The sequence below is a fragment of the Oncorhynchus mykiss genome, chromosome 11 (genome assembly GCF_013265735.2).
Source record: "Oncorhynchus mykiss isolate Arlee chromosome 11, USDA_OmykA_1.1, whole genome shotgun sequence".
Taxonomy (NCBI): Eukaryota; Metazoa; Chordata; class Actinopteri; order Salmoniformes; family Salmonidae; genus Oncorhynchus; species Oncorhynchus mykiss.
Genome location: NC_048575.1, coordinates 60,696,244 through 60,721,191, shown reverse-complemented (window position 1 = coordinate 60,721,191; position 24,948 = coordinate 60,696,244). Strand labels below are relative to the sequence as shown.

The 24,948-nt window shown below is 40.9% G+C and overlaps 1 protein-coding gene across 5 annotated transcripts in view; it reads left to right on the top strand.

The window, feature by feature from the left end:
• The first annotated feature begins 3,501 nt into the window (after nucleotides 1-3,501).
• The window catches only part of LOC110536137 (T-box transcription factor TBX5), a 28,808-nt gene continuing 7,361 nt past the window's right edge, over nucleotides 3,502-24,948 (top strand). For 2 of the 5 annotated variants that reach the window (XM_036935989.1, XM_036935993.1), the window contains exons 1-7: nucleotides 6,957-7,082; nucleotides 9,009-9,139; nucleotides 9,952-10,046; nucleotides 12,122-12,241; nucleotides 15,357-15,504; nucleotides 15,983-16,135; nucleotides 19,099-19,190. In XM_036935989.1, the coding sequence (XP_036791884.1) occupies nucleotides 7,046-7,082; nucleotides 9,009-9,139; nucleotides 9,952-10,046; nucleotides 12,122-12,241; nucleotides 15,357-15,504; nucleotides 15,983-16,135; nucleotides 19,099-19,190 (776 nt within the window). In that variant the 5' untranslated portion in view covers nucleotides 6,957-7,045. The other 3 variants (XM_036935990.1, XM_036935991.1, XM_036935992.1) reach the window with 3 other exon arrangements.

Genomic DNA, 24,948 nt, shown 5'->3' with positions numbered 1-24,948 from the left:
GCAGCATCATGTTGTGGGGGTGCTTTGCTGCAGGAAGGACTGGTGCACTTCACAAAATAGATGCCATCATGAGATAGGAAAATTACTTGAATATATTGAAGCAACATCTCAAGACAAGAAGTTAAATATTGGTTGCAAATGGGTCTTCCAAATGGACAATAACCCCAAGCATACTTCCAAAGTTGTGGCAAAATGGCTTAAGGACAACAAAGTCAAGGTATTGGAGTGGCCATCACAAAGCCTTGACCTCAATCCCATAGAAAATTTGTGAGCAGAACTGAAAAAGCGTGTGCGAGCAAGGAGGCCTACAAACCTGACTCAGTTACACCAGCTCTGTCAGGAGGAATGGGCCAAAATTCACCCAATGGGATTGAGGTCAAGGCTACCCAAAACATTTGACCCTAGTTAAACAATGTAAAGGCAATGCTACCAAATACTAATTGAGTGTATGTAAACTTCTGACCCACTGGGAATGTGATTTAAGATCATGACTAGTAGCAGCAACATCCAGTATGTGATGAGTCAAAGGGTTAGTCATAGACTCTTCTCTCTGTTACCGCACAGCAAGTGGTACCAATGCACCAAGTCTGGAACCAAAAGGCTTGGGTAGAAGCTGTTCAGAAGCCTTTTGGTTCCAGACTTGGTGCATTGGTACCACTTGCTGTGCGGTAACAGAGAGAAGAGTCTATGACTAACCCTTTTGACTCATCACATACTGGGTGTTGCTGCTACTGTTCATGATTTATCCTGTTGCCTAGTCACATTATACCTACCTATAGATACATACAGTTGAAGTTGAAAGTTTACATTATTTTTTTAACCTTTATTTCACGAGGCAAGTCAGTTAAGAACAAATTCTTATTTACAATGACGGCCTACCGGGGAACAGTGGGTTAACTGCCTTGTTCACAGGCAGGACAACATATTTTTACCTTGTCAGCTCGGGGATTCGACCTGGCAACCTTTCGGTTTCTGGCCCAATGCTCTAACCACCTGCCGCCCCAGGTGGGGCCAAATACATTTAAACTCAGTTTTTCACAATTCCTGACATTTAATCCTAGTAAAAAAATCCCTGTCTTAAGTCAGTTAGGATCACCACTTCATTTTAAGAATGTGAAATGTCAGAATAATAGAGAATGATTTATTTCAGCTTTAATTTCTTAAATCACATTCCCATTATAGCTTGTGGGTAGAAGCTGTTCAGAAGCCTTTTGGTTCCAGACTTGGTGCATTGGTACCACTTGCTGTGCGGTAACAGAGAGAAGAGTCTATGACTTGGGTGGTTGGAGTCTTTGAAAATATTTAGGGCATTCCTCTGACACTGTCTGGTATAGAGGTCCTGGATGGCAGAGAGGTCGGCCCAGTGATGTACTGGGTCATACACACTACCCTCTGTAGCGCCTTGCGGTTGGAAGCCAATCAGTTGCCATACCAGTCAAGATGCTCTCAATGATGCAGCTGTAGGGCTTTTTGACGATCTGAGGGACCATGCCAAATATTTTCAGCCTCCTGAGAAGGAAGTGGCGTTGTTGTGCCTTCTTCATGACTGTGTTGGTGTGTGTGGAACATGATAATTCCTTCAAGCTCTCCATAGTGTTTGTTTACACTTACTTTGTTTACAAACATTGAAGACAACAAGCGTATATTTGGGTTCTGATGGGGTAGGACAAATTAACTTAATTAACTCATGATGCATTTATAAATTATATTCTCCAAGAATCAATGGGCACATTTTATTAATTTATAAGTCCAAAAATGGATGCAGCAACGGCTGATTGCCCCTTCAATTCCAACTGAGAATATTTAATATAAAGTAACTCGTAATGCTATGAAACATTTTCAAATATGAAAACTTCAAGTGTTGAGCGTTTGTCGAGTTTTTCCCAGCAAACAATCAACTTAGGTTTGTGATGAATCTTTGTGAGAACAAGTCAATAAATCGTTGATTGATTAAATGGCCTTTTTTCAAATAATGTAGCCTAAAACTGGTTAGTCTACTCTATTAGACTGCTACAGACAGAGACGAAATGTAGGATAGCCTATATTATCTGCAATTATGAGTGCATTAATTAAGCCTAACTAACATCTCTTTAAAATCATGGTCTTTCAGATATTGCTCGAGACGACATTATGTTATGAAACAACACTCAATGAGTATTAGAAAACTCAAAGAAGACGGAAAAAGACAGGTCTATATAAAGGTTTTTCAAAAATGTGACATTACTAATATGCCATACATTTCTCAATTTTTAAAGGCTTGACTTGGTTATGGGATGTTTTACTCCCTGCCAGTCAATATAAGATTGTTTAAATTAACCAATTGCATTATTATATACAAACTTACAATATAGTCTATCGTTAATATATACCGCACTTGACCCCCGGACTTGATTCAAATTCCTAGTTTAATAGGCTAACTATTTGAAATTAGTGATAGGCCCCTACATTCGTTTATAACAATCTGACATATTTGTAATATTGAAGTTATAAAGAATAACGGTTTTCGTATTATGCCTAACAGTTGTTTGATTAAATATGAATTATTAAAAAGGTGAATTGGAAATGCGCGTCCTTTTGGCCTACACGCACCTCGGCAGACGCGCTTGTCAAACCATCTAACCAAACACATTTTCTCGTGAACAGTTGCTGTTCGTGATGATTGTAGCGTAGTGTTTTCGTTCCTGTTCATTCAAAAGGAGATGACACATACAATTATAGCAATCAACTAAAACAGTCGGTCTTGAGTTTGAATTTGACATAACTATTTTCCTTGACATTAGGCATATTGAGTGACAAAGCATCAGACTTTATTTAATCTGAATTATGTGAATTATAGGCCTACATGTTCACTTATGCAGCCAAAGAAGACGACAATCACTTGACAGTTAAAAATTAAATAGGTCTATTCAATAAATATACTGCGAGTGTAGGCCAATTATCTCGAAACGCTTGTTTAACATAATTATACATCTTCTACACATTTTTATAAAATATTTCGAGAAAAATGTGTTTTATATCTCACACTTACCAACTAAGGCTGCTGTTTCTTATCGCAGGATTAGGATTTGAGACATTGAGGGGTCTAACTCTCTCGCTCACTCGCTGTCTCTCTCTCTCTCACATATGAGGAAAGAGAACACCTACAGGTCAGAGGGCGCAAGGAGAGAGAGGAGAGCGTTCCGCTGCACATGAAGTTTAGAAACGGTCGTTGTCTGATATTCGCAAAACACCCTCACATCTCCTAGTTATCAATAGCAGGTTGATATTTGTCCATCGGTCATTTCCATCCATTTCTCTGGCAGTTGAAATGCTTATAATACCACCGATTGGTAGCAGTAGACTAGGCCTAATGTTGACTATATAGGCAAATCTCTGTGATCATTAACAGTGTAACCAAATCGTGCGGGTCCACGGGGGGTTAGTCGTGTGAGCGCGGTGACGTGTGTGGTGTACGTGGCGACGGAAACCGTTATCAGAGCATCCCCCCAACTCAACACACACAATCTCCACTCCACAACAGCCACAATCCTAATGCCACTCCATGACAGCACATTATCTATATGAATGCCCCAACGCACAGACGTATGGACTGCTTCATATGAGACCGTCGAGGACTGTTGACAGACTAGTAGCCTACAGACCGAATAGAGTCAATAGACTATAAATGTCCCAGCGCTGAACTGACATCTGAACACGGTAAGACACAACAATTGTTGAAATAACCTGGTCTGTTTTGGAGAGGTGCATGGCCTACAGGCTATAGTCGTTTGTCTTTTTATTTGTGATAAAAATAGATATCTATTCTACTTAGCATATATTTATGAAAGCATATAATATAAGACTCTTAATATAGGACTATTATTAAATGATCTGCAAGGCTATCACTTGAGAAAATCATGTTTGGGTTGAAGGGAAATTTGCGCGTTAGAGAGCGCGGGACACTGCATACATAACAGCCCAAATTCTGGTGAAAATCTTGTAATAATGAGTTTATTACCGTCAAAAATGACCGTTTTGAGGAACATGAACGAATATAAAAGAAGAATGTCAAGGATATGGAGTCATTATCGGTAGCCAAGAAAATGTGAGAAAAGTATATAAAATAGCCTATATGCTATAATTATTTAGGCCTACACAAAGACAATTTCTTACACAAACGCAGGTCTATAATTTAACACAATTTGGCTATTATAATAGACTACATCTGCAATGTAGCCCTGACAGACTATTTCAGTGTGTGTGATTGCGGATGGATTATTTCATGGAAATCAGAGTCAAATTAATTTCGCCAACCGGAGAGAGCCGAGTCCAAACGAACGCCAGTTTACCTCGCGTTGACCCCTTCAACTTTCAACTCCGGTTGACTCTGTGCTAGAGCTGCACGGTAATGCGCGCTACCGGTTGATTATCTCGATTGTCAGTAATCCAGACATTTTCGCGCTCACTGCACCAAATAGTTTTGGAGGATGGTAGCCTATGCGATAATATACAGTGCCTTGTGAAAGTATTCGGTCCCCTTGAACTTTGCGACCTTTTGCCACATTTCAGGCTTCAAACATAAAGATATAAAACTGTATTTTTTTGTGAAGAATCAACAACAAGTGGGACACAATCATGAAGTGGAACGACATTTATTGGATATTTAAAACTTTTTTAACAAATCAAAAACTGAAAAATTGGGCTTGCAAAATTATTCAGCCCCTTTACTTTCAGTGCAGCAAACTCTCTCCAGAAGTTCAGTGAGGATCTCTGAATGATCCAATGTTGACCTAAATGACTAATCCACCTGTGTGTAATCAAGTCTCCGTATAAATGAACCTGCACTGTGATAGTCTCAGAGGTCCGTCAAAAGCGCAGAGAGCATCATGAAGAACAAGGAACACACCAGGCAGGTCCGAGATACTGTTGTGAAGAAGTTTAAAGCCGGATTTGGATACAAAAAGATTTCCCAAGCTTTAAACATCCCAAGGAGCACTGTGCAAGCGATAATATTGAAATGGAAGGAGTATCAGACCACTGCAAATCTACCAAGACCTGGCCGTCCCTCTAAACTTTCAGCTCATACAAGGAGAAGACTGATCAGAGATGCAGCCAAGAGGCCCATGATCACTCTGGATGAACTGCAGAGATCTACAGCTGAGGTGGGAGACTCTGTCCATAGGACAACAATCAGTCGTATATTGCACAAATCTGGCCTTTATGGAAGAGTGGCAAGAAGAAAGCCATTTCTTAAAGATATCCATAAAAAGTGTCGTTTAAAGTTTGCCACAAGCCACCTGGGAGACACACCAAACATGTGGAAGAAGGTGCTCTGGTCAGATGAAACCAAAATTGAACTTTTTGGCAACAATGCAAAACGTAATGTTTGGCGTAAAAGCAACACAGCTGAACACACCATCCCCACTGTCAAACATGGTGGTGGCAGCATCATGGTTTGGGCCTGCTTTTCTTCAGCAGGGACAGGGAAGATGGTTAAAATTGATGGGAAGATGGATGGAGCCAAATACAGGACCATTCTGGAAGAAAACCTGATGGAGTCTGCAAAAGACCTGAGACTGGGATGGAGATTTGTCTTCCAACAAGACAATGATCCAAAAACACAAAGCAAAATCTACAATGGAATGGTTCAAAAATAAACATATCCAGGTGTTAGAATGGCCAAGTCAAAGTCCAGGCCTGAATCCAATCGAGAATCTGTGGAAAGAACTGAAAACTGCTGTTCACAAATGCTCTCCATCCAACCTCACTGAGCTCTAGCTGTTTTGCAAGGAGAAATGGGAAAAAATGTCAGTCTCTCGATGTGCAAAACTGATAGAGACATACCCCAAGCGACTTACAGCTGTAATCACAGCAAAAGGTGGCGCTACAAAGTATTAACTTAAGGGGGCTGAATGATTTTGCACGCCCAATTTTTCAGTTTTTGATTTGTTAAAAAAGTTTGAAATATCCAATAAATGTCGTTCCACTTCATGATTGTGTCCCACTTGTTGTTGATTCTTCACAAAAAAATACAGTTTTATATCTTTATGTTTGAAGCCTGAAATGTGGCAAAAGGTCGCAAAGTTCAAGGGGGCCGAATACTTTCGCAAGGCACTGTACATGTCTAGGCTAGTTTAGCTATTTATATTCTGAGATAATGCATTTGTGTATATATTTATTGTTACTCCTCTCTTCAATAGAGATTATGTAGTCTACTTTAATGCTATTAAACCAAACCAAATCCTCATAAAACGACGACCCCCCCATTTTCTATCTCCCTCTCATTGTGTGTGTGTGTGTGCTGTTGTACTGTAACCTCATTGTGCGTGATTTCATGTATGTATGCCACTGTGTGTGCGTGTGTGCGTGTGTGTGTGTGTGTGTGTGTGTGTGTGTGTGTGTGTGTGTGTGTGTGTGTGTGTGTGTGTGAGAGAGAGAGAGAGGGACATCTTCTGATCCAATCTTTCAGTGACATAAATTGATAATTGTGATAGGCCTACTTTGATCGATAGGCCTACTTTGACTCCTGATATTTAGGGCATCCTAAATATGGGAACACTTGCGGTTGTCAGAGAGCTTATCATTGCTGATTTGAGGGACAAACTGAGAGCTCCCCTGCACGGAGAGAGAGAGAGAGAGGAGGAGGGAAGGCGGGAACACCGAGGTCTCTTGAGGGTCGACCAGGCTGCGACAACGGTCAGAGTCAGATAGTAGTAGGAAAGGTTGTCCAGACATAGGCTACAATCCAGTATGATATTCACGGTATACTGCGTTACTGACGGAGGTCTGCTCACAGAGTGTTCTAATTCATTCGGTTACTTAAGTGCATGAGTGTGGGCCTGTGGGAATTTTGGATATAGGTAACACAGCGACTCGGGACACTGATTTAACACACACACCAGGATGACCGTTGAACTGTGTTCTACAGGGACGAAACAGAACAGCGCATAAGGCCTACACCCAAAGAGTAAGGAGTGTTTGAGAAGTGTTTGAGTATGAATGTGTTGTTTAGTCTCAGCAGCTTGGCTTTAGACGGCGGACTCCATGACGTTCCTGTCCAGAGTTGATGTATAGTGCAGACCTGGGTTCAAATACTATTTCACGTAAGGATTTCCATTACTTCAAAGTCATTTCGAAGTAGGATAAGTATTTGGATAATTTTTATTTGAAAATAAAAGTAGTTTAATGTTGGAATGTAGGCCTATTTGGAAATACACTTGAAAAATATTGGCATGAGGAAATACTAAAATACTCAAAGTGAAATTTTAAACACAAATATTTAAATACTATATGCATTTGAACCCAGTTTGGTCCTGTGGGTATTTGAAATAATGTGTTTTTGGAAACAAGTATTTGTAAATAGTTTCGGCTATTTATAGGATGTTATTTGAAAATACTATCAAATAGGCTAATTCAAATAGAAGTAGCTGATTTGGCCACATTATTTGACAGCACAAAAATACACCGAAAAATAAGTAGTATATGAATATATGTATATATATATATATATGGTGCTGTTCAGTGAGAGATATTCATGTGCAGTCTGGGATTTTACCTACAAAAAGTCAAACTGGACCTCTCATCGGTCATCTAGAAACACTGTTTAGATTTTGGGCTCTATTTAGTCTCATCGCGTAAATGCAGTTTTACAGCGTGATTGAGATTTAAAGTCAATGTTCCTGATTTAGCGAAAACTGCATTCACGGTAAACGCTGCATATTTCTGCTCCATCAGAAATGACCTTTACATTTTATCGCGTATTTGTAACGCTTCAGTTTTACAGATTGAAAGAGCCTTTAGCGTCACTAGAAATGGTATAGTCAATAACATATTGAAAACAATGATTTTTTTTACCAGTGTGCCTTGATCTTTCACAGTTTATAGCATCATATCATTGTATAGCTTACTAATAACATATTTGATTTCTAGTAGCCTAAAATAGTGTTATTCTTAGGTTATTATTGATACATTATTTATAGGCCTAAATTTATGTATACATAAACTACATTATTCATTATTAGATTGTTATTAGATTATGATTTTGATGATGATGGTGATGATTAATATTGTTGTTATTGTTGATAATATTATTGTTGTTATTATTACGTTGTTAATTAATATGCCCACCATGTGACATAATCATTAAATTATTTTCAATATGGCCTAATAATAGTTTGTCACAAAGCCTTAGCCTACTGATATTTGATTTCTTAATTTGTTTCATTTGATTATCTAGACCATTTGTGCATGAGCATATTTATTTACGTGTTTTAAAAGTCATAAATCAGATTATTTGGTAGTATAGTTTTAGTTTGAATTGCATTATTATTTTGGCATATTTTCTGTGAAATGAGACTGAGCTGCACATTGAATTCAAGTCAATATTGTCAGCTCTACAGTCAACATATTAATATATTACTGGAGATCATATTTGCTTTATTTTGCAACGTTTCAATGTAGCCTATAATACACGCTTTAGTGAACGCTTTTCATTTGGACGATAAACTAAGCATATAATTGAATCCGGATATACACTGGGTGTACAAAACATTAAGAACACCGTCTCTTTCCGTGACATAGACACTGACCAGGTGAATAGGTGAAAGCTGTTTTCCATTATTGACGTCACTTGTTAAATCCACTTCAGTGTAGATGAAGGGGAGGAGACAGGTTCTTATTGTTTTCTACACACAGTGTACAGTATAGGCCTAGGCCGATGATTCTGAAAATACAGCATCCATATAGGCCTATCTCCTTTGGCTATTAGCTTAATGGAATATGGAATGATAGCCTCTGTAGTAGGTCTAATAGGCTAATAGTAAAGTATTGACTGATAATATAATATCAGATAATAGTGTGTGTGTGTGTGTGTGTGTGTGTGTGTGTGTGTGTGTGTGTGTGTGTGTGTGTGTGTGTGTGTGTGTGTGTGTGTGTGTGTGTGTGTGTGTGTGTGTGTGTGTGTGTGTGTGTGTGTGTGTATGTGTGTGTGTGTGTTGCGTCTATCCCGACCGTGTGTCCCTCGGTGTCAGGTGGTGTCATGGCTAACGCCATCCAAGAACGCGCGGACACCGAAAAAGACTCACCGAAAGAGAACAAACCGGAGAATCACACTCGCTCCCTGAGCTCGCCACCTTCACCGCAGACAACGTGCACACAGCAGGTAACTAACTTGTGTGTGCGTGTGTGTGTGTTTAATTGTTCTAAACATAAAAACGATGCACTTCCATTTATTTTTAAATTGTGAGTGATGCACCGTAATTGCATCACCCACAATTGGGTGATTTTTTTCTCCTTAAGTGATATGGAAAAATTCTTATTAAAAATAATGTCATTATTAGGCTAATAATCTATGGTGTTATAGCCTATTAGAGATATCTGTTTTTTTTTGCACATAATAATATAGGCCTAGGCCACTAATTTAAACGATTGGTTTATTCCCCCAATATAATAACTAAAGTCAGCTAGGTAGGAGTCCATGTCATGTCAAAGCAGAAACAAACAGTCCGTTTTAGGAATGCAGGAGCTGAATATGACCTAGATTTGGTTTCTAAACTGTCGGTTGGTTACATAGAACATGCCCAGAGCAACACTGAATGACCGACTGCTTCTCTCTGGTCAAATCTGTGTCAAAATATCGTTGTTGACGGATAAATGTGAAACCTTCAGTAAGTAGCCTGTTTAACAATGTAGGCGTATGCAGCATGTAATACATAGGCTTACACTGTTATTGTTATTAATGTAAAATAAACCTGTTCCAATACGACCTAGTCTCATTAAGATCAAATACAATATAAATTGGCAGGCTTTACAGACCAACATGTTTTTATTTTATTTTATTTATTTGTTCTTTTTACAATGTTCAAATAACAAGTTTGTGTAGACCTATTGGTAGGATATTCATGGCGGAGGGAGTGGGTCTTTGGTTTAAATGTTGAATATATTTATAATCTCGCCTATTCTCTCTGTTCTCAGGGAATGGATGGAATAAAAGTATACATGCAAGAGCGGGAACTGTGGGATAAATTCCACGAGGTTGGAACGGAGATGATCATCACTAAAGCGGGAAGGTAAAATAGCCTATCATAATCTCTTCATTTTTTATCTTCAGACATCAGTGCGGAATGTTTTGAAAAAGTAAAAGTAGCCTATTCTTTGCTGAATGTATTTTTTGTATTAGGTGAGATTGAGAATTAAAATCGTGTCCCTACAAACTTGCAAACACATTGTTTCTCTCTTTTTACGTTGGCTTAGGCTATATGGTAATTACCAAGGAGCATTTAGGAAAATATAAAAACTTATCTACTAGACCTATAGACCTGTTAAACCTTCAAATATTTAGTCACATTTTTGTGATTAATGTTTGTAGCCTAACATTTTTATTTATTTATTTAATTACCACAAGTACAGTGCCTTGCGAAAGTATTCGGCCCCCTTGAACTTTGCGACCTTTTGCCACATTTTAGGCTTCAAACATAAAGATATAAAACTGTATTTTTTTGTAAAGAATAAACAACAAGTGGGACACAATCATGAAGTGGAACGACATTTATTGGATATTTCAAACTTTTTTAACAAATCAAAAACTGAAAAATTGGGCGTGCAAAATTATTCAGCCCCCTTAAATTAATACTTTGTAGCGCCACCTTTTGCTGCGATTACAGCTGTAAGTCGCTTGGGGTATGTCTCTATCAGTTTTGCACATGGAGAGACTGAAATTTTTTCCCATTCCTCCTTACAAAACAGCTCGAGCTCAGTGAGGTTGGATGGAGAGCATTTGTGAACAGCAGTTTTCAGTTCTTTCCACAGATTCTCGATTGGATTCAGGTCTGGATTTTGACTTGGCCATTCTAACACCTGGATATGTTTATTTTTGAACCATTCCATTGTAGATTTTGCTTTATGTTTTGGATCATTGTCTTGTTGGAAGACAAATCTCCGTCCCAGTCTCAGGTCTTTTGCAAACTCCATCAGGTTTTCTTCCAGAATGGTCCTGTATTTGGCTCCATCCATCTTCCCATCAATTTTAACCATCTTCCCTGTCCCTGCTGAAGAAAAGCAGGCCCAAACCATGATGCTGCCACCACCATGTTTGACAGTGGGGATGGTGTGTTCAGCTGTGTTGCTTTTACGCATTGCATTGTTGCCAAAAAGTTCAATTTTTGGTTTCATCTGACCAGAGCACCTTCTTCCACATGTTTGGTGTGTCTCCCAGGTGGCTTGTGGCAAACTTTAAACAACACTTTTTATGGATATCTTTAAGAAATGGCTTTCTTCTTGCCACTCTTCCATAAAGGCCAGATTTGTGCAATATAACGACTGATTGTTGTCCTATGGACAGAGTCTCCCACCTCAGTTGTAGATCTCTGCAGTTCATCCAGAGTGATCATGGGCCTCTTGGCTGCATCTCTGATCAGTCTTCTCCTTGTATGAGCTGAAAGTTTAGAGGGACGGCCAGGTCTTGGTAGATTTGCAGTGGTCTGATACTCCTTCCATTTCAATATTATCGCTTACACAGTGCTCCCTGGGATGTTTAAAGCTTGGGAAATCTTTTTGTATCCAAATCCAGCTTTAAACTTCTTCACAACAGTATCTCGGACCTGCCTGGTGTGTTCCTTGTTCTTCATGATGCTCTCTGCGCTTTTAACGGACCTCTGAGACTATCACAGTGCAGGTGCATTTATACGGAGACTTGATTACACACAGGTGGATTGTATTTATCATCATTAGTCATTTAGGTCAACATTGGATCATTCAGAGATCCTCACTGAACTTCTGGAGAGAGTTTGCTGCACTGAAAGTAAAGGGGCTGAATAATTTTGCACGCCCAATTTTTCAGTTTTTGATTTGTTAAAAAAGTTTGAAATATCCAATAAATGTCATTCCACTTCATGATTGTGTCCCACTTGTTGTTGATTCTTCACAAACAAATACAGTTTTATATATCTTTATGTTTAATGCCTGAAATGTGGCACAAGGTCGCAAAGTTCAAGGGGGCCGAATACTTTCGCAAGGCACTGTATGTTTTGTTTCGGTTTTTGCTCACAACTGCAGCGATGTTTGTTATGCCTTAGTGATAGGCCTACTGATATTGCTTTTTTTTTTGCTATGTTCCTTACTGTTGGTGGTTTTCCTGTCTCGCCAGGCGGATGTTCCCCTGCTACAAGGTGAAGGTGACGGGCCTCAACCCTAAAAGCAAGTACATTCTCCTCATGGATATCGTGCCAGCAGATGACCACCGCTACAAGTTCGCTGATAATAAATGGCAAGCTTCATATCACATCTTTGCATATTTAAATAGCCTACTTGATGTGTATTATTTGCGTTAAATGTAAACAAATGTTTATCTCTTGAGCTTATTAAATAAATACTTGGGCTTAGTAGCCTATAACTGACTCAACACACCCAATAGTCAAGTTTCAAGCTTCAAAGTATCAGAAAACCAAGAGCTAGGCTTATATCCATCTCTCCTATTAGAGATTTAATCCCAATAAAACTATGCTGATAAGAATTACATTTACATAAATGATAAAATGCTATATGCTGTATTTTAACAACATCACAGAGAGAGAAATATAACACAGAGCAGAGCCGTGGATGTATAGCCCTACTAAAACGCTGCAGTGATGTCCCAGTCCTACCCCGTGCCCTGTGCCCTGTGCCCTGTGCCCTGTGCCCTATTTCCCTGTGTTTGCCTGCTGGCCGCGCTCCACTCCCCCTGTCCCTGACCACCGGTTCAGTCTCAGTACCATGGGTTCATGTGGCGGGCAGATTAAAGACCAGGTCTCTCTGAGGTCCACACCAGCATGAGGCTGCAGGGGAGATCTAAACCCACTTGTGCTGCGTGAGTCTGTCATCCTCTCCCTGGTCACGTGATGATGCCCTGTTGCACCCTAAAAGACACTTCATTCAGCTGATCCCCCTGGCCCAATGGGAGGCAGATGGCCCATTTTCAGTCATGTTTAGGACAAGGACCTATGTTAATGTCTAATGTGAACGCTGTTGTGCGTGGGTAGATTTCCCTCTAAGGGAGGTTCTTTGTTTGTAAATATCCGTGGTGCTCTGTCATTTCCCTGTCCCATTTGACAGACGTGAAATAACTTCAGTGAACATGTTTTCCAGCTCGGTCCAGTTGTGGCCAGTTGGAGGCCTTCTTCTCAGACAGGTTCCAATTTAAGAAGTCATACACACAGACAACAACAAGCACACACGTCATGGTCTATTGTACACTGCTCAAAAAAATAAAGGGAACACTAAAATAACACATCCTAGATCTGAATTAATGAAATATTCTTATTAAATACTTTTTTCTTTACATAGTTGAATGTGCTGACAGCAAAATCACACAAAAATTATCAATGGAAATCAAATTTATCAACCCATGGAGGTCTGGATTTGGAGTCACACTCAAAATTAAAGTGGAAAACCACACTACAGGCTGATCCAACTTTGATGTAATGTCCTTAAAACAAGTCTAAATGAGGCTCAGTAGTGTGTGTGGCCTCCACGTGCCTGTATGACCTCCCTACAACGCCTGGGCATGCTCCTGATGAGGTGGCGGATGGTCTCCTGAGGGATCTCCTCCCAGACCTGGACTAAAGCATCCGCCAACTCTTGGACAGTCTGTGGTGCAATGTGGCGTTGGTGGATGGAGCGAGACATGATGTCCCAGATGTGCTCAATTGGATTCAGGTCTGGGGAACGGGCGGGCCAGTCCATAGCATCAATGCCTTCCTCTTGCAGGAACTGCTGACACACTCCAGCCACATGAGGTCTAGCATTGTCTTGCATTAGGAGGAACCCAGGGCCAACCGCACCAGCATATTGTCTCACAAGGGGTCTGAGGAACTCATCTCGGTACCTAATGGCAGTCAGGCTACCTCTGGCGAGCACATGGAGGGCTGTGCGGCCCCCCAAAGAAATGCCACCCCACACCATGACTGACCCACCGCCAAACCGGTCATGCTGGAGGATGTTGCAGGCAGCAGAACGTTCTCCACGGCGTCTCCAGACTGTCACGTCTGTCACGTGCTCAGTGTGAACCTGCTTTCATCTGTGAAGAGCACAGGGCGCCAGTGGTGAATTTGCCAATCTTGGTGTTCTCTGGCAAATGCCAAACATCCTGCGCGGTGTTGGGCTGTAAGCACAACCCCCACCTGTGTACGTCGGGCCCTCATACCACCCTCATGGAGTCTGTTTCTGACCGTTTGAGCAGATACATGCACATTTGTGGCCCGCTGGAGGTCATTTTGCAGGGCTCTGGCAGTGCTCCTCCTGCTCTTCCTTGCACAAAGGCGGAGGTAGCGGTCCCGCTGCTGGGTTGTTGCCCTCCTACGGCCTCCTCCACGTCTCCTGATGTACTGGCCTGTCTCCTGGTAGCGCCTCCATGCTCTGGACACTACGCTGACAGACACAGCAAACCTTCTTGCCACAGCTCACATTGATGTGCCATCCTGGATGAGCTGCACTACATGAGCCACTTGTGTGGGTTGTAGACTCCGTCTCATGCTACCACTAGAGTGAAAGCACCGCCAGCATTCAAAAGTGACCAAAACATCAGCCAGGAAGCATAGAAACTGAGAAGTGGTCTGTGGTCCCCACCTGCAGAACCACTCCTTTATTTGGGATGTCTTGCTAATTGCCTATAATTTCCACCTGTTGTCTATTCCATTTGCATAACAGCATGTGACATTTATTGTCAATCAGTGTTGCTTCCTAAGTGGACAGTTTGATTTCACAGAAGTGTGATTGACTTGGAGTTACATTGTGATGTTTAAGTGTTCCCTTTATTTTTTTGAGCAGTGTATTTAATGTGAACCAGAACATTTTGCCTGTTTGAAATATATCAGATTAGTTTATTGTCCTACAAGGATGATCATTTTTGGAAACATCTTTCATGCTCACATGGTTGTGATTTGCTTGTACGTCATCCATCGCTCTGATTAACACCTGGATTGGTATTAACATATTCTGATGTCACTGATGTGGGCCAGCTGTGTCTCTCTTCATGTTGAAAGCAGTTTAAATGTGAGGAGGATGTTGGTCTAATAATAAGAATAGATAATAATAGATACAGCCAGAGGCACCACCATGGCATGTCAGATCTGTGTGTCTCCTGTGACAGTAGAGGAACAGTATAGAGCATGGCTGGGTCAGACTGTGTGTGTGTGTGTGTGAGAGAGAGAGAGAGAGAGAGAGAGAGAGAGAGAGAGAGCGAGAGAGATAGAGAGAGAGAGAGAAACATACAGTACGAGTGGCGGCAGAATAGGGCAGGGCTGGGTCAAAGCAGGGTCATCTGACACTCACATCAGCGTCCTATTGTGATTGATATTTGGTTGAGTTGTCAACGTGTGAATTCAGTGTGCGTGTGTGTGTGTCAGGTCTGTTTCGGGGAAGGCGGAGCCGGCCATGCCAGGGAGGTTGTACGTCCACCCTGACTCTCCAGCCACTGGAAGCCACTGGGCACGCCAGCTTGTCTCCTTCCAGAAACTCAAACTCACTAACAACCACCTGGACCCCTTTGGACATGTCAGTCCTTTACTTATCTCTACCTGTGTGTGTGTGTGTGTGTGTTTGTGTGTGTGCGTGTGTGCGTGCTCGCGCGCGTGCGTGTGTGTGAAGATGGATAGCACTGCTGATAAAACAGCGGTAACCACAATAATGATGTTAATGACGTTCAGGGCCATTAGCTTATGCCTCATACCCATTCCTGGTAGGACTATCACATCAATTAGGATTAGGTCTCTCAACGAACACACACACACACACACACACACACACACACACACACACACACACACACACTAGAGAGGGACCACAACAAAGATACGCCCAGTAAATTGGTACAAAACGAGACACATCTGGAAATGAACAATCTAGCATGGGTCCAGAGGAGACAGAAAGACAATTTTGTGGCCTTATTGAATATCATTCTACAAGTGGGATGGCGCTACAGCATTCAGTGTTTTACTGTTTACTGTATGTCTCTGTTTTTGCTGTATTGCAGATTATATTAAACTCAATGCATAAATACCAACCCCGCCTCCACATCGTCAAAGCAGATGAACACAATGGGTTTGGTTCCAAGAATACAGCCTTCTGCACACACATGTTCTCAGAGACCTCATTCATCGCTGTGACATCATACCAGAACCACAAGGTACCGAATCACTGAAAACACAAAGTCATTATTATTTAGTTAATTAACAAAGTCACATTTTTGTTGATATTATTTGATCAGATATTTCTGGATTATTTTGTCATAGATACAGTTGAATTATCCAGGTCCTGTTGTGCAGATTATTTAACTGAGCTGCAGCTAAAGCAGGCCAGAGTTGTCTTATGGGTGTATCTTTTTGCCATGTGAATCAGTTCATTATTCCCCGGGGTCACTGTTCTCAATTCAACATGTCAAGTCTGATAACATCCCAGTGTGAACACTTCACAGGGCAGTTCTGACCTGTTCCTTTCCTTTGATGATGTCTGTTATGGTTCCAGCACCAGAGAGCTGGAACCATACACACATAGTTCTCCTCTCTCTCTCTCTCTCTCTCTCTCTCTCTCTCTCTCTCTCTCTCTCTCTCTCTCTCTCTCTCTCTCTCTCTCTCTCTCTCGATTCAATTCAAGGGGATTTATTGGCATGGGAAACATACAGTTGAAGTCGGAAGTTTACATACATTTAGGTTGGAGTCATTAAAACTCGTTTTTCAACCACTCCACACATTTCTTGTTAACAACTATAGTTTTGGCAAGTCGGTTAGGAAATCTACTTTGTGCATGACACAAGTCATTTTTTCTACAATTGTTTACAGACAGAGTATTTCACTTATAATTCACTGTATCACAATTGCAGTGGGTCAGAAGTTTACATACACTAAGTTGACTGTGCCTTTAAACAGCTTAGAAAATTCCAGAAAATGATGTCATGGCTTTAGAAGCTTCTGATAGGCTAATTGACATAATTTGAGTCAATTGGAGGTGTACCTGTGGATGTATTTCAAGGCCTACCTTCAAACTCAGTGCCTCTTTGCTTGACATCATGGGAAAATCAAAATAAATCAGCCAAGACTTCAGAAAAAAATTGTAGACCTCCACAAATCTGGTTCATCCTTGGGAGCAATTTCCAAACGCCTGAAGGTACCACGTTCATCTGTACAAACAATAGAACGCAAGCATAAACACCATGAGACCACACAGCATCATACCGCTCAGGAAGGAGAGGCATTCTGTCTCCTAGAGATGAACGTACTTTGGTGCGAAAAGTGCAAATCAATCCCAGAACAACAGAGAAGGTCCTTGTGAAGATGCTGGAGGAAACAGGTACAAAAGTATCTATATCCACAGTAAAACGAGTCCTATATCGACATAACCTGAAAAGCCACTCAGCAAGAAAGAGGCCACTGCTCCAAAACCGCCATAAAAAAGCCAGACTACGGTTTGCAACTCAACATGGGGACAAAGATCGTACTTTTTGGAGAAAGGTCCTCTGTTCTGATGAAACAAAAATAGAACTGTTTGGCCATAATGACCATCGTCATGTTTGGAGGAAAAAGGGTGTCGCTTGCAAGCCCAAGAACACCATCCCAACCGTGAAGCACCCGGGTGGCATCATCATGTTGTGGGGATGCTTTGCTGCAGGAGGGACTGGTGCACTTCACAAAATAGATGGTGTTATGAGGGAGGAAAATTATGTGGATATATTGAAGCAACATCTCAAGACGTCAGTCAGGAAGTTAAAGCTTGGTCGCAAATGGGTCTTCCAAATGGACAATAACCCCAAGCATACTTCCAAAGTTATGGCTTAAGGACAACAAAGTCAAGTTATTGGAGTGGCCGTCAGAAAGCCCTGACCTCAATCCTATAGAACATTTGTGGGCAGAACTGAAAAAGCTTGTGTGAGCAAAGAGGCCTACAAACCTGACTCAGTTACACCAGCTCTGCCAGGAGGAATGGGACAAAATTCACCCAATTTATTGTGGGAAGCTTGTGGAAGGCTACCCGAAACGTTTGACCCAAGTTAAACAATGTAAAAGCAATGCTACCAAATACTAATTGAGTGTATGTAAACTTCTGAGCCACTGGGAATGTGATTTAAGAAATAAAAACTGAAATAAATCATTCTCTCTACTATTATTCTGACATTTCACATTCTTAAAATAAAGTGGTGATCCTAACTGACCTAAGATGGGGAGTTTTTACTAGGATTAAATGTCAGGAATTGTGGAAAACTGAGTGTAAATGTATTTGGCTAAGGTGTATGTAAACTTCCGACTTCAACTGTATGTTAACTTTGCCAATTCAAGTGAAGTAGAAATATACAAAAGGGAAATAAACAATAAAAACGGACAGTAAACATTACACTCACAGAAGTTCTCTCTCTCTTTCACACACGCACACACACAAAGACATGCAATACACATTCAATGTATGCATTCAATCATTATATTTTTGCAATACATTTTAAACTATTGAATTCAAATAATAACATTTCTGAACACAAATTCAACTTCAACTCATTAATTCAAATTACACTTCTGTTGGCATTGATTATAGATCCATAGTAAAAGCACACGTGTATTGTGATAAATACATGCGGTGCCTAACAAGAAAAACACAAACCAAGCCCACTGTGACGTTGGCAGTGAAAATAAATATTTTTCACTCCAAATGTTCCAAGAACCAGTATATTTGACTTGATGTATTTAAACCTGGCGACTGTTTAGGGAAACAGTTTACACTGGGATCTTCTGCTGGTTAAAAAATGTATTCTGTCAGAACATGGGTTCCATGTTTGGGTTCCAGATAGAACCCTTTTGGGTTCATGTAGAACCCTCTGTGGAAAGGGTTCTACATTGAACCCAAAAGGGTCCTTCCAGGAACCTTCCAGGATATTCAAAGGGTTGTCCTATGGGGACAGTCAAATAACCCTTTTAGGTTCTATGTAGCACCTTTCTTTTCTAAGAATGTGGGTCTGTGAAATGTTCATGTTGCTATCCAGAGCCCCCAAATCCACCCCTGTTCAGGTCCAGATCCAACATTCCTTATGGATCAGTAGGATACAGTACAACACAGGACAGGGCTGGGTGTTAAGTGATCTAAGGAAGTATGTTGTGTCCCTGTCAGATCACCCAGCTGAAGATAGAGAACAACCCGTTCGCTAAGGGCTTCAGAGGCAGTGATGACATGGAGCTGCACCGCATGGCTAAGATACAGGGGTGAGTACAGCCTCTCTCTCTCTCTCTCTCTCTCTCTCTCTCTCTTTCTCTCTCTCTCTCTCTCTCTATTGCTCTCTCTCGCTCTATTGCTCTCTCTCTCTCTCTCTCTCTCTCTCTACATTGCTCTCTCTCTCTCTATTGCTCTCTCTCTCTCTCTCTGTCTCTCTCTCTCGCTCTCTCTATTGCTCTGTCTCTCTCTCTCTCTATTGCTCTCTCTCTCTCTCTATTGCTCTCTCTCTCTCTCTCTCTCTATTGCTCTCTCTCTCTCTCTCTCTCTCTGTATTGCTCTCTCTCTCTCTCTATTGCTCTCTCTCTCTCTCTCTCTCTCTCTCTCTCTGGTGATCTACAGTAGAGGATTCTGTGGGGAAGAGGAGACAGTTAAGCATCTGTTTTTTTCTTGTTCCAGACTGTTAGGGGTGTTTTCTGTCCTTGATGGGTGGTGTACAGGCCTAGGGTTTGGGCTGACTCTGGACCTATACTGTATGTTGGCCAGGCCTGGGTATATATTGCCTTCAGAAACTATTTAGACCCCTTTTTCCACATTGTGTTATGTTACAGCCTTGTTCTAAAAAAAAATGTTTTTAAATCCTCAGCAATCTACACACAATGAAATAATAATAATAATAATGAAAAAGCGAAAACAGGTTTTTAGAAATATTTGCAAATTTTTAAAAATTATCTAAATGAAATACCTTATTTACATAAGTATTCAGACCCTCTGCTATGAGACTCAAAAATTAGCTCAGATGCATCCTGTTTCCATTGATTATCCTTGAGATGTTTCTACAACTTGATTGTAGTCCACTTGTGGTCAATTCAATTGATTGGACATAATTTGGAAAGGCACACACCTGTCTATATAAAGGTCCCACAGTTGACAGTGCATGTCAGAGAAAAAACCAAGCCATGAGGTCAAAAGGAATTGTCTGTAGAGCTCCGAGACAGGATTGTGTCGAGGCACAGATCTTGGGAAGGGCACCAAAAAATGTGTGCAGCATTGAAGGTCCTAAGAACACAGTGGCCTCCATCATCCTTAAATGGAAGATGTTTGTAACCACCAAGACCTTGGCCCGGCCAAACTGAGCAATCCGGGGAGAAGGGCCTTGGTCAGGGAGGTGACCAAGAACCTGATGGTCACTCTGACAGAGCTCTAGAGTTCCTCTGTGGAGTTGGGAGAACCTTCCAGAAGGACAACCATCTCTGCAGCACTCCACCAATCAGGCCTTTATGGTAGAGTGGCCAGACGGAAGCCACTCCTCAGTAAAAGTCACATGACAGCTCGCTTGGAGTTTGCCAAAAGGCACCTAAAGACTCTTAGACTCGAGAAACAAGATTCTCTGGTCTGATGAAATGAAGATTGTACTCTTTGGCCTGAATGCCAAGCGTCATTTCTGGAGGAAACCTGGCACCATCCCATGTGAAGCATGGTGGTGGCAGCATCATGCTGTGGGGTTGTTTGTCAGCGGCAGGGACTCAGAGACTACTCAGGATTGAGGCAAAGATGAACGGTGCAAAGCACAGAGAGATCCTTGATGAAAACCTGCTCCAGAGTGCTTAGGACCTCAGACTGGGGCGAAGGTTCAACAGGACAACGACCCTAAGCACACAGCCTAAACAAAGCAGGAGTGGCTTCGGGACAAGTCTCTGAATGTCCTTGAGTGGCCCAGCCAGAGCCTGGACTTCAACCTGATCAAACATCTCTGGAGAGACCTCTGGATAGATCTGCAGCAACACTCCCCACCCAACCTGACAGAGCTTGAGAGGATCTGCAGAGAAGAATGGGAGAAACTCCCCAAATACAGGTGTGCCAAGCTTGTAGCGTCATACCCAAGAAGACTTGAGGCTGTAATTGGTGCCATAGGTGCTTGAACAAATTACTCAGTAAAGGGTCTGAATACTTACGTAAATATGATATACACTTCTAAAAACCTGTTTTTGCTTTGTCATTGTGGGTTATTGTGTGTAGATTGTTGAGGGGAAAAAACAATTTAATACATTTTAGAATAAGGCTGTAACGTAACAAAATGTGGAAAAAGTCAAGGGGTCTGAATACCTTCCGAAGGCACTGTAGCGTAGCTAACAGGCGAAGGGACTGACTAGTTAACTACTTGTTGGGGCAGGCAAAAATGGCAGTGTGGAAGACCAGGAAACATGAGATGCGGGGTGGAAGGACCCCAGGGCTGTGCTACTGGGGTTGGTTCGGGCCAGCTCACATTGGGGCATATACAGTTAGCTCCAAAATATTAGGACAGTGACACATTTTACAAAATAATACAATGACTATGATGTTAAAGTGCAGACTGACAGTTTTAATTTGAGGGTTTTTCCATACATATTGGGTGAACCCTTTAGAAATTACAGCACTTTATATACATATTCCCCCAGTTTAGGGGACAAGCTAACTTGTATGTGTATTAATAAAGTAGTCAAAAGTTTAGTATTTAGTTGGGTGGTCCCATATTGTGGATTAAATAATGATGCGTGAGAAAGTTACAGACGCACAAGTATCATACTCCCAAGACATGCTAACCTCTCACCATTACAATGACAGGGAAGGTTAGCATTTTCGAGGGGGGAGTATGATATACAGTACCGGTCAAAAGTTTGGACACACCTACTCATTCAAGGGTTTTTCTTTATTTTTACTATTTTATACATTGTAGAATAATAGTGAAGACATCAAAACTATGAAATAACACATATGGAATCATGTAGTAACCAAAAAAGTGTCAAACAAAACAAAATATATTTAATATTTTAGATTCTTCAAAGTAGCCACCCTTTGCTTTGATGGCAGCTTAGCACATGCTTGGCATTCTCTCAACCAGCTTCACCTGGAATGGTTTTCCAAGAGTCTTGAAGGAGTTCCCACAATGAGCACTTGTTGGCTGCTTTTCCAACTCATCCCAAACCATCTCAATTGGGACGAGTTTGGGTGATTGTGGAGGCCAGGTCATCTGATGCAGCACTTCATCACTCTCCTTCTTGGTCAAATAGCCCTTACACAGCCTGGAGGTATGTTGGGTCATTGTCCTGTTAAAAAACAAATGATAATACCACTAAGCGCAAAGATGGGATGGCGTATTAAGCAGCCATGCTGCTTAATTTTAAGTAAATCACTGTGCTGGTTAATTCTAAATAAATCACTGTCTGTAAATAAATCACTGACAATGTCACCAGCAAAGCACCCCCACACCATCACACCTCCTCCTCCATGCTTCATGGTGGGAACCACACATGCAGAGATCATCCGTTCACCTACCCTGCATCTCACAAAGACACAGCGTTTGGAACCAAGAAATTCACATTTGGACTCATCAGATATTTTGATTTGTTTAACACTTTTTTGGGTACTACATGATTGCATATGTGTTATTTCATAGTTCTGATGTCTTCACTATTACTCTACAATGTAGAAAATAGTAAAAATAAAGAAAAACCCTTGAATGAGTAGGTGTGTCCAAACTTTTGACTGGTACTGCATGTGCATGTGTAACTTTCCTACTTATCATTATTTACAATTAATTCAGCACTATCTGTAATCATGGTATCATCTACAGTAACATATTATATTCTTATTTACAATAAAAGTGACTCCAAAATGACACAATACATTGTTCACCATTAATTTCTATTGCTAACAAAATAGTCTGAAACACAACCAAAACAATCAGCAAATGCATCCAACAAGTTAGTAGAGTCATGAGCTTGATGTAATCATTGGGTTCTAGGAATATGGGACCAAATACTAAACTTTTGACTACTTTAATGCACATATAAGGGAATTTGTCCCAATACTTTTGGTCCCCTAAAATGGGGGAACTATGTACACAAGTGCTAATAATTTCTAAACGGTTCACCCGATATGAATGAAAATACCCTCAAATTCAGGCTGACAGTCTACACTTTAACCTCAGAGTCATTGTATAATTTCAAATCCAAGGTACTGGAGTACAGAGCCTCAGACGTTTGAAAGGGACAGTCTGTTTTGTGTCAGCAGTTTAAGGGGTTAAGTGTTCTATGTCCTCTCAGAGAGAGACTGTAGATTAGGAGAAGGAGGAGAGAGGATGAGAAGGGAGGACTGGAAAGGTATTTTATTAGTCACTGTACTGCTCTATGTGAGGAAGGAGGAAATAAGAAAGGGGATGGACTGTGGTGTTAGAGTGAGAGAAGAGGGAAACAGGAGAGTATCTGAAGTGGCATGTTACTGAGAGTTTATTTTTAGAGAAGCATATTATCTCTCAGCAGAGTGTGTGTGTGTGTGCGTGCGTGCGTGCGTGCGTGTGCATACGTGAGCGTGTGTTTGTGTGTGTCACGGTAGGATGAGAGGTAGAGAGACAGCCCACTGTCCCCTACATAACACTGCGGTAGCTGAGAGGCCAGTGTAGAAGAGAAAAAGAGAGAGAGGGAGAGAGAGTGGAGGAAAAGCAAGTAGAGAGAATAAAATATGTATTTTTTGCAGAGTGGATATTTGCTGTACAGCAGGTAAATACTTCATAAAATGCAAGTCTATAATTTGTCTTTTTTTATTTTATTTATTTAACCTTTATTTAACCAGGAAGGGCTCATTGAGATTAAAATCTCTTTTTCAAGAGCGCTCTGGCCAAGATAGGCAGCACCAAGTCATTACAAAAAAAATACAGACAGACAACATGAAAAACTACAAGTAATCTAGGAAAAACCATTGAATTCACAAGAGTATAAAACAGCAAATTAAAAACATTGACAGGTCAGGGAATCAGCCTCAAAATCCTTCATCAGTGATTTAAAAACACCAATCGGGACAAGTTCTTCCAGTTTAAAAGTATTTCGTAAGGTGTTCCAAGACGATGGCGCAGAGTACATAAAAGCCCTTTTACCATATTTCGTTTGGACATTTGGAACAGTTAGCAAGGTAAAGTCCAGCGAATGAAGAGAGTACCCACCACATTTCTGAACAATAAAGATGCACAAATAAAAAGGTAGTAAACCCATAATGGATTTGTAAATAAAAGTATACCAGTGACTGAGCCTACGAGTGACTAGAGAAGGCCAGCCAACCCTGGTATACAAAGTGCAGTGGTGCGTAAGCGTTTTGCAGTTTAAAATAAATCTCAAAGTGCCATGGTAAAGAGTGTCAATTGATCTCAAACACTGAGCGGAAGCATTCATATATAAAATATCCCCATAGTCTAGTAAATGTATACATGTAGCTGATACTAGCCTCCTTCTGGCTTCAAAAGAAAAACAGGCCATATTCCTAAAATAAAATCCCAATTTCAGCTTCAATTTTTTTGTAAGTTGTTGAATATGCAATTTAAAAGAGAGGCCAGGCCGACATCAATTAAAATTCCAAGATATTTATATGAGGTTACAACCTCAATCTCCTTGCCCTGACAGGTAGTAATAGGTGAAAGGTTCAGAGGTCTATTACTTGCATTAGAAAACACCATTAGTTTAGTTTTGTCAGTATTGAGGATAAGCTTCAATTGACACAGTATAAAAAGCAGTTTGCATGTTCTGGAAAGCTTTTGTAAGAGACGAGGCACAACAGTAAATAACAGTATCATCAGCATAAAAATGTAGTTGCATTTTGGACATTTTTGTCTAAATCATTTATATAAATAGTGAATAAGAGAGGACCAAGTACAGAGCCTTGGGGCACACCATTCAAGACAGACAATTTAACAGATGTAAGCCCATCAAATTGAGTGCACTGAGTTCTATCAGACAGATAGTTAGCAAACCATGCAACTGCATGCTCTGAAAGACCTACACT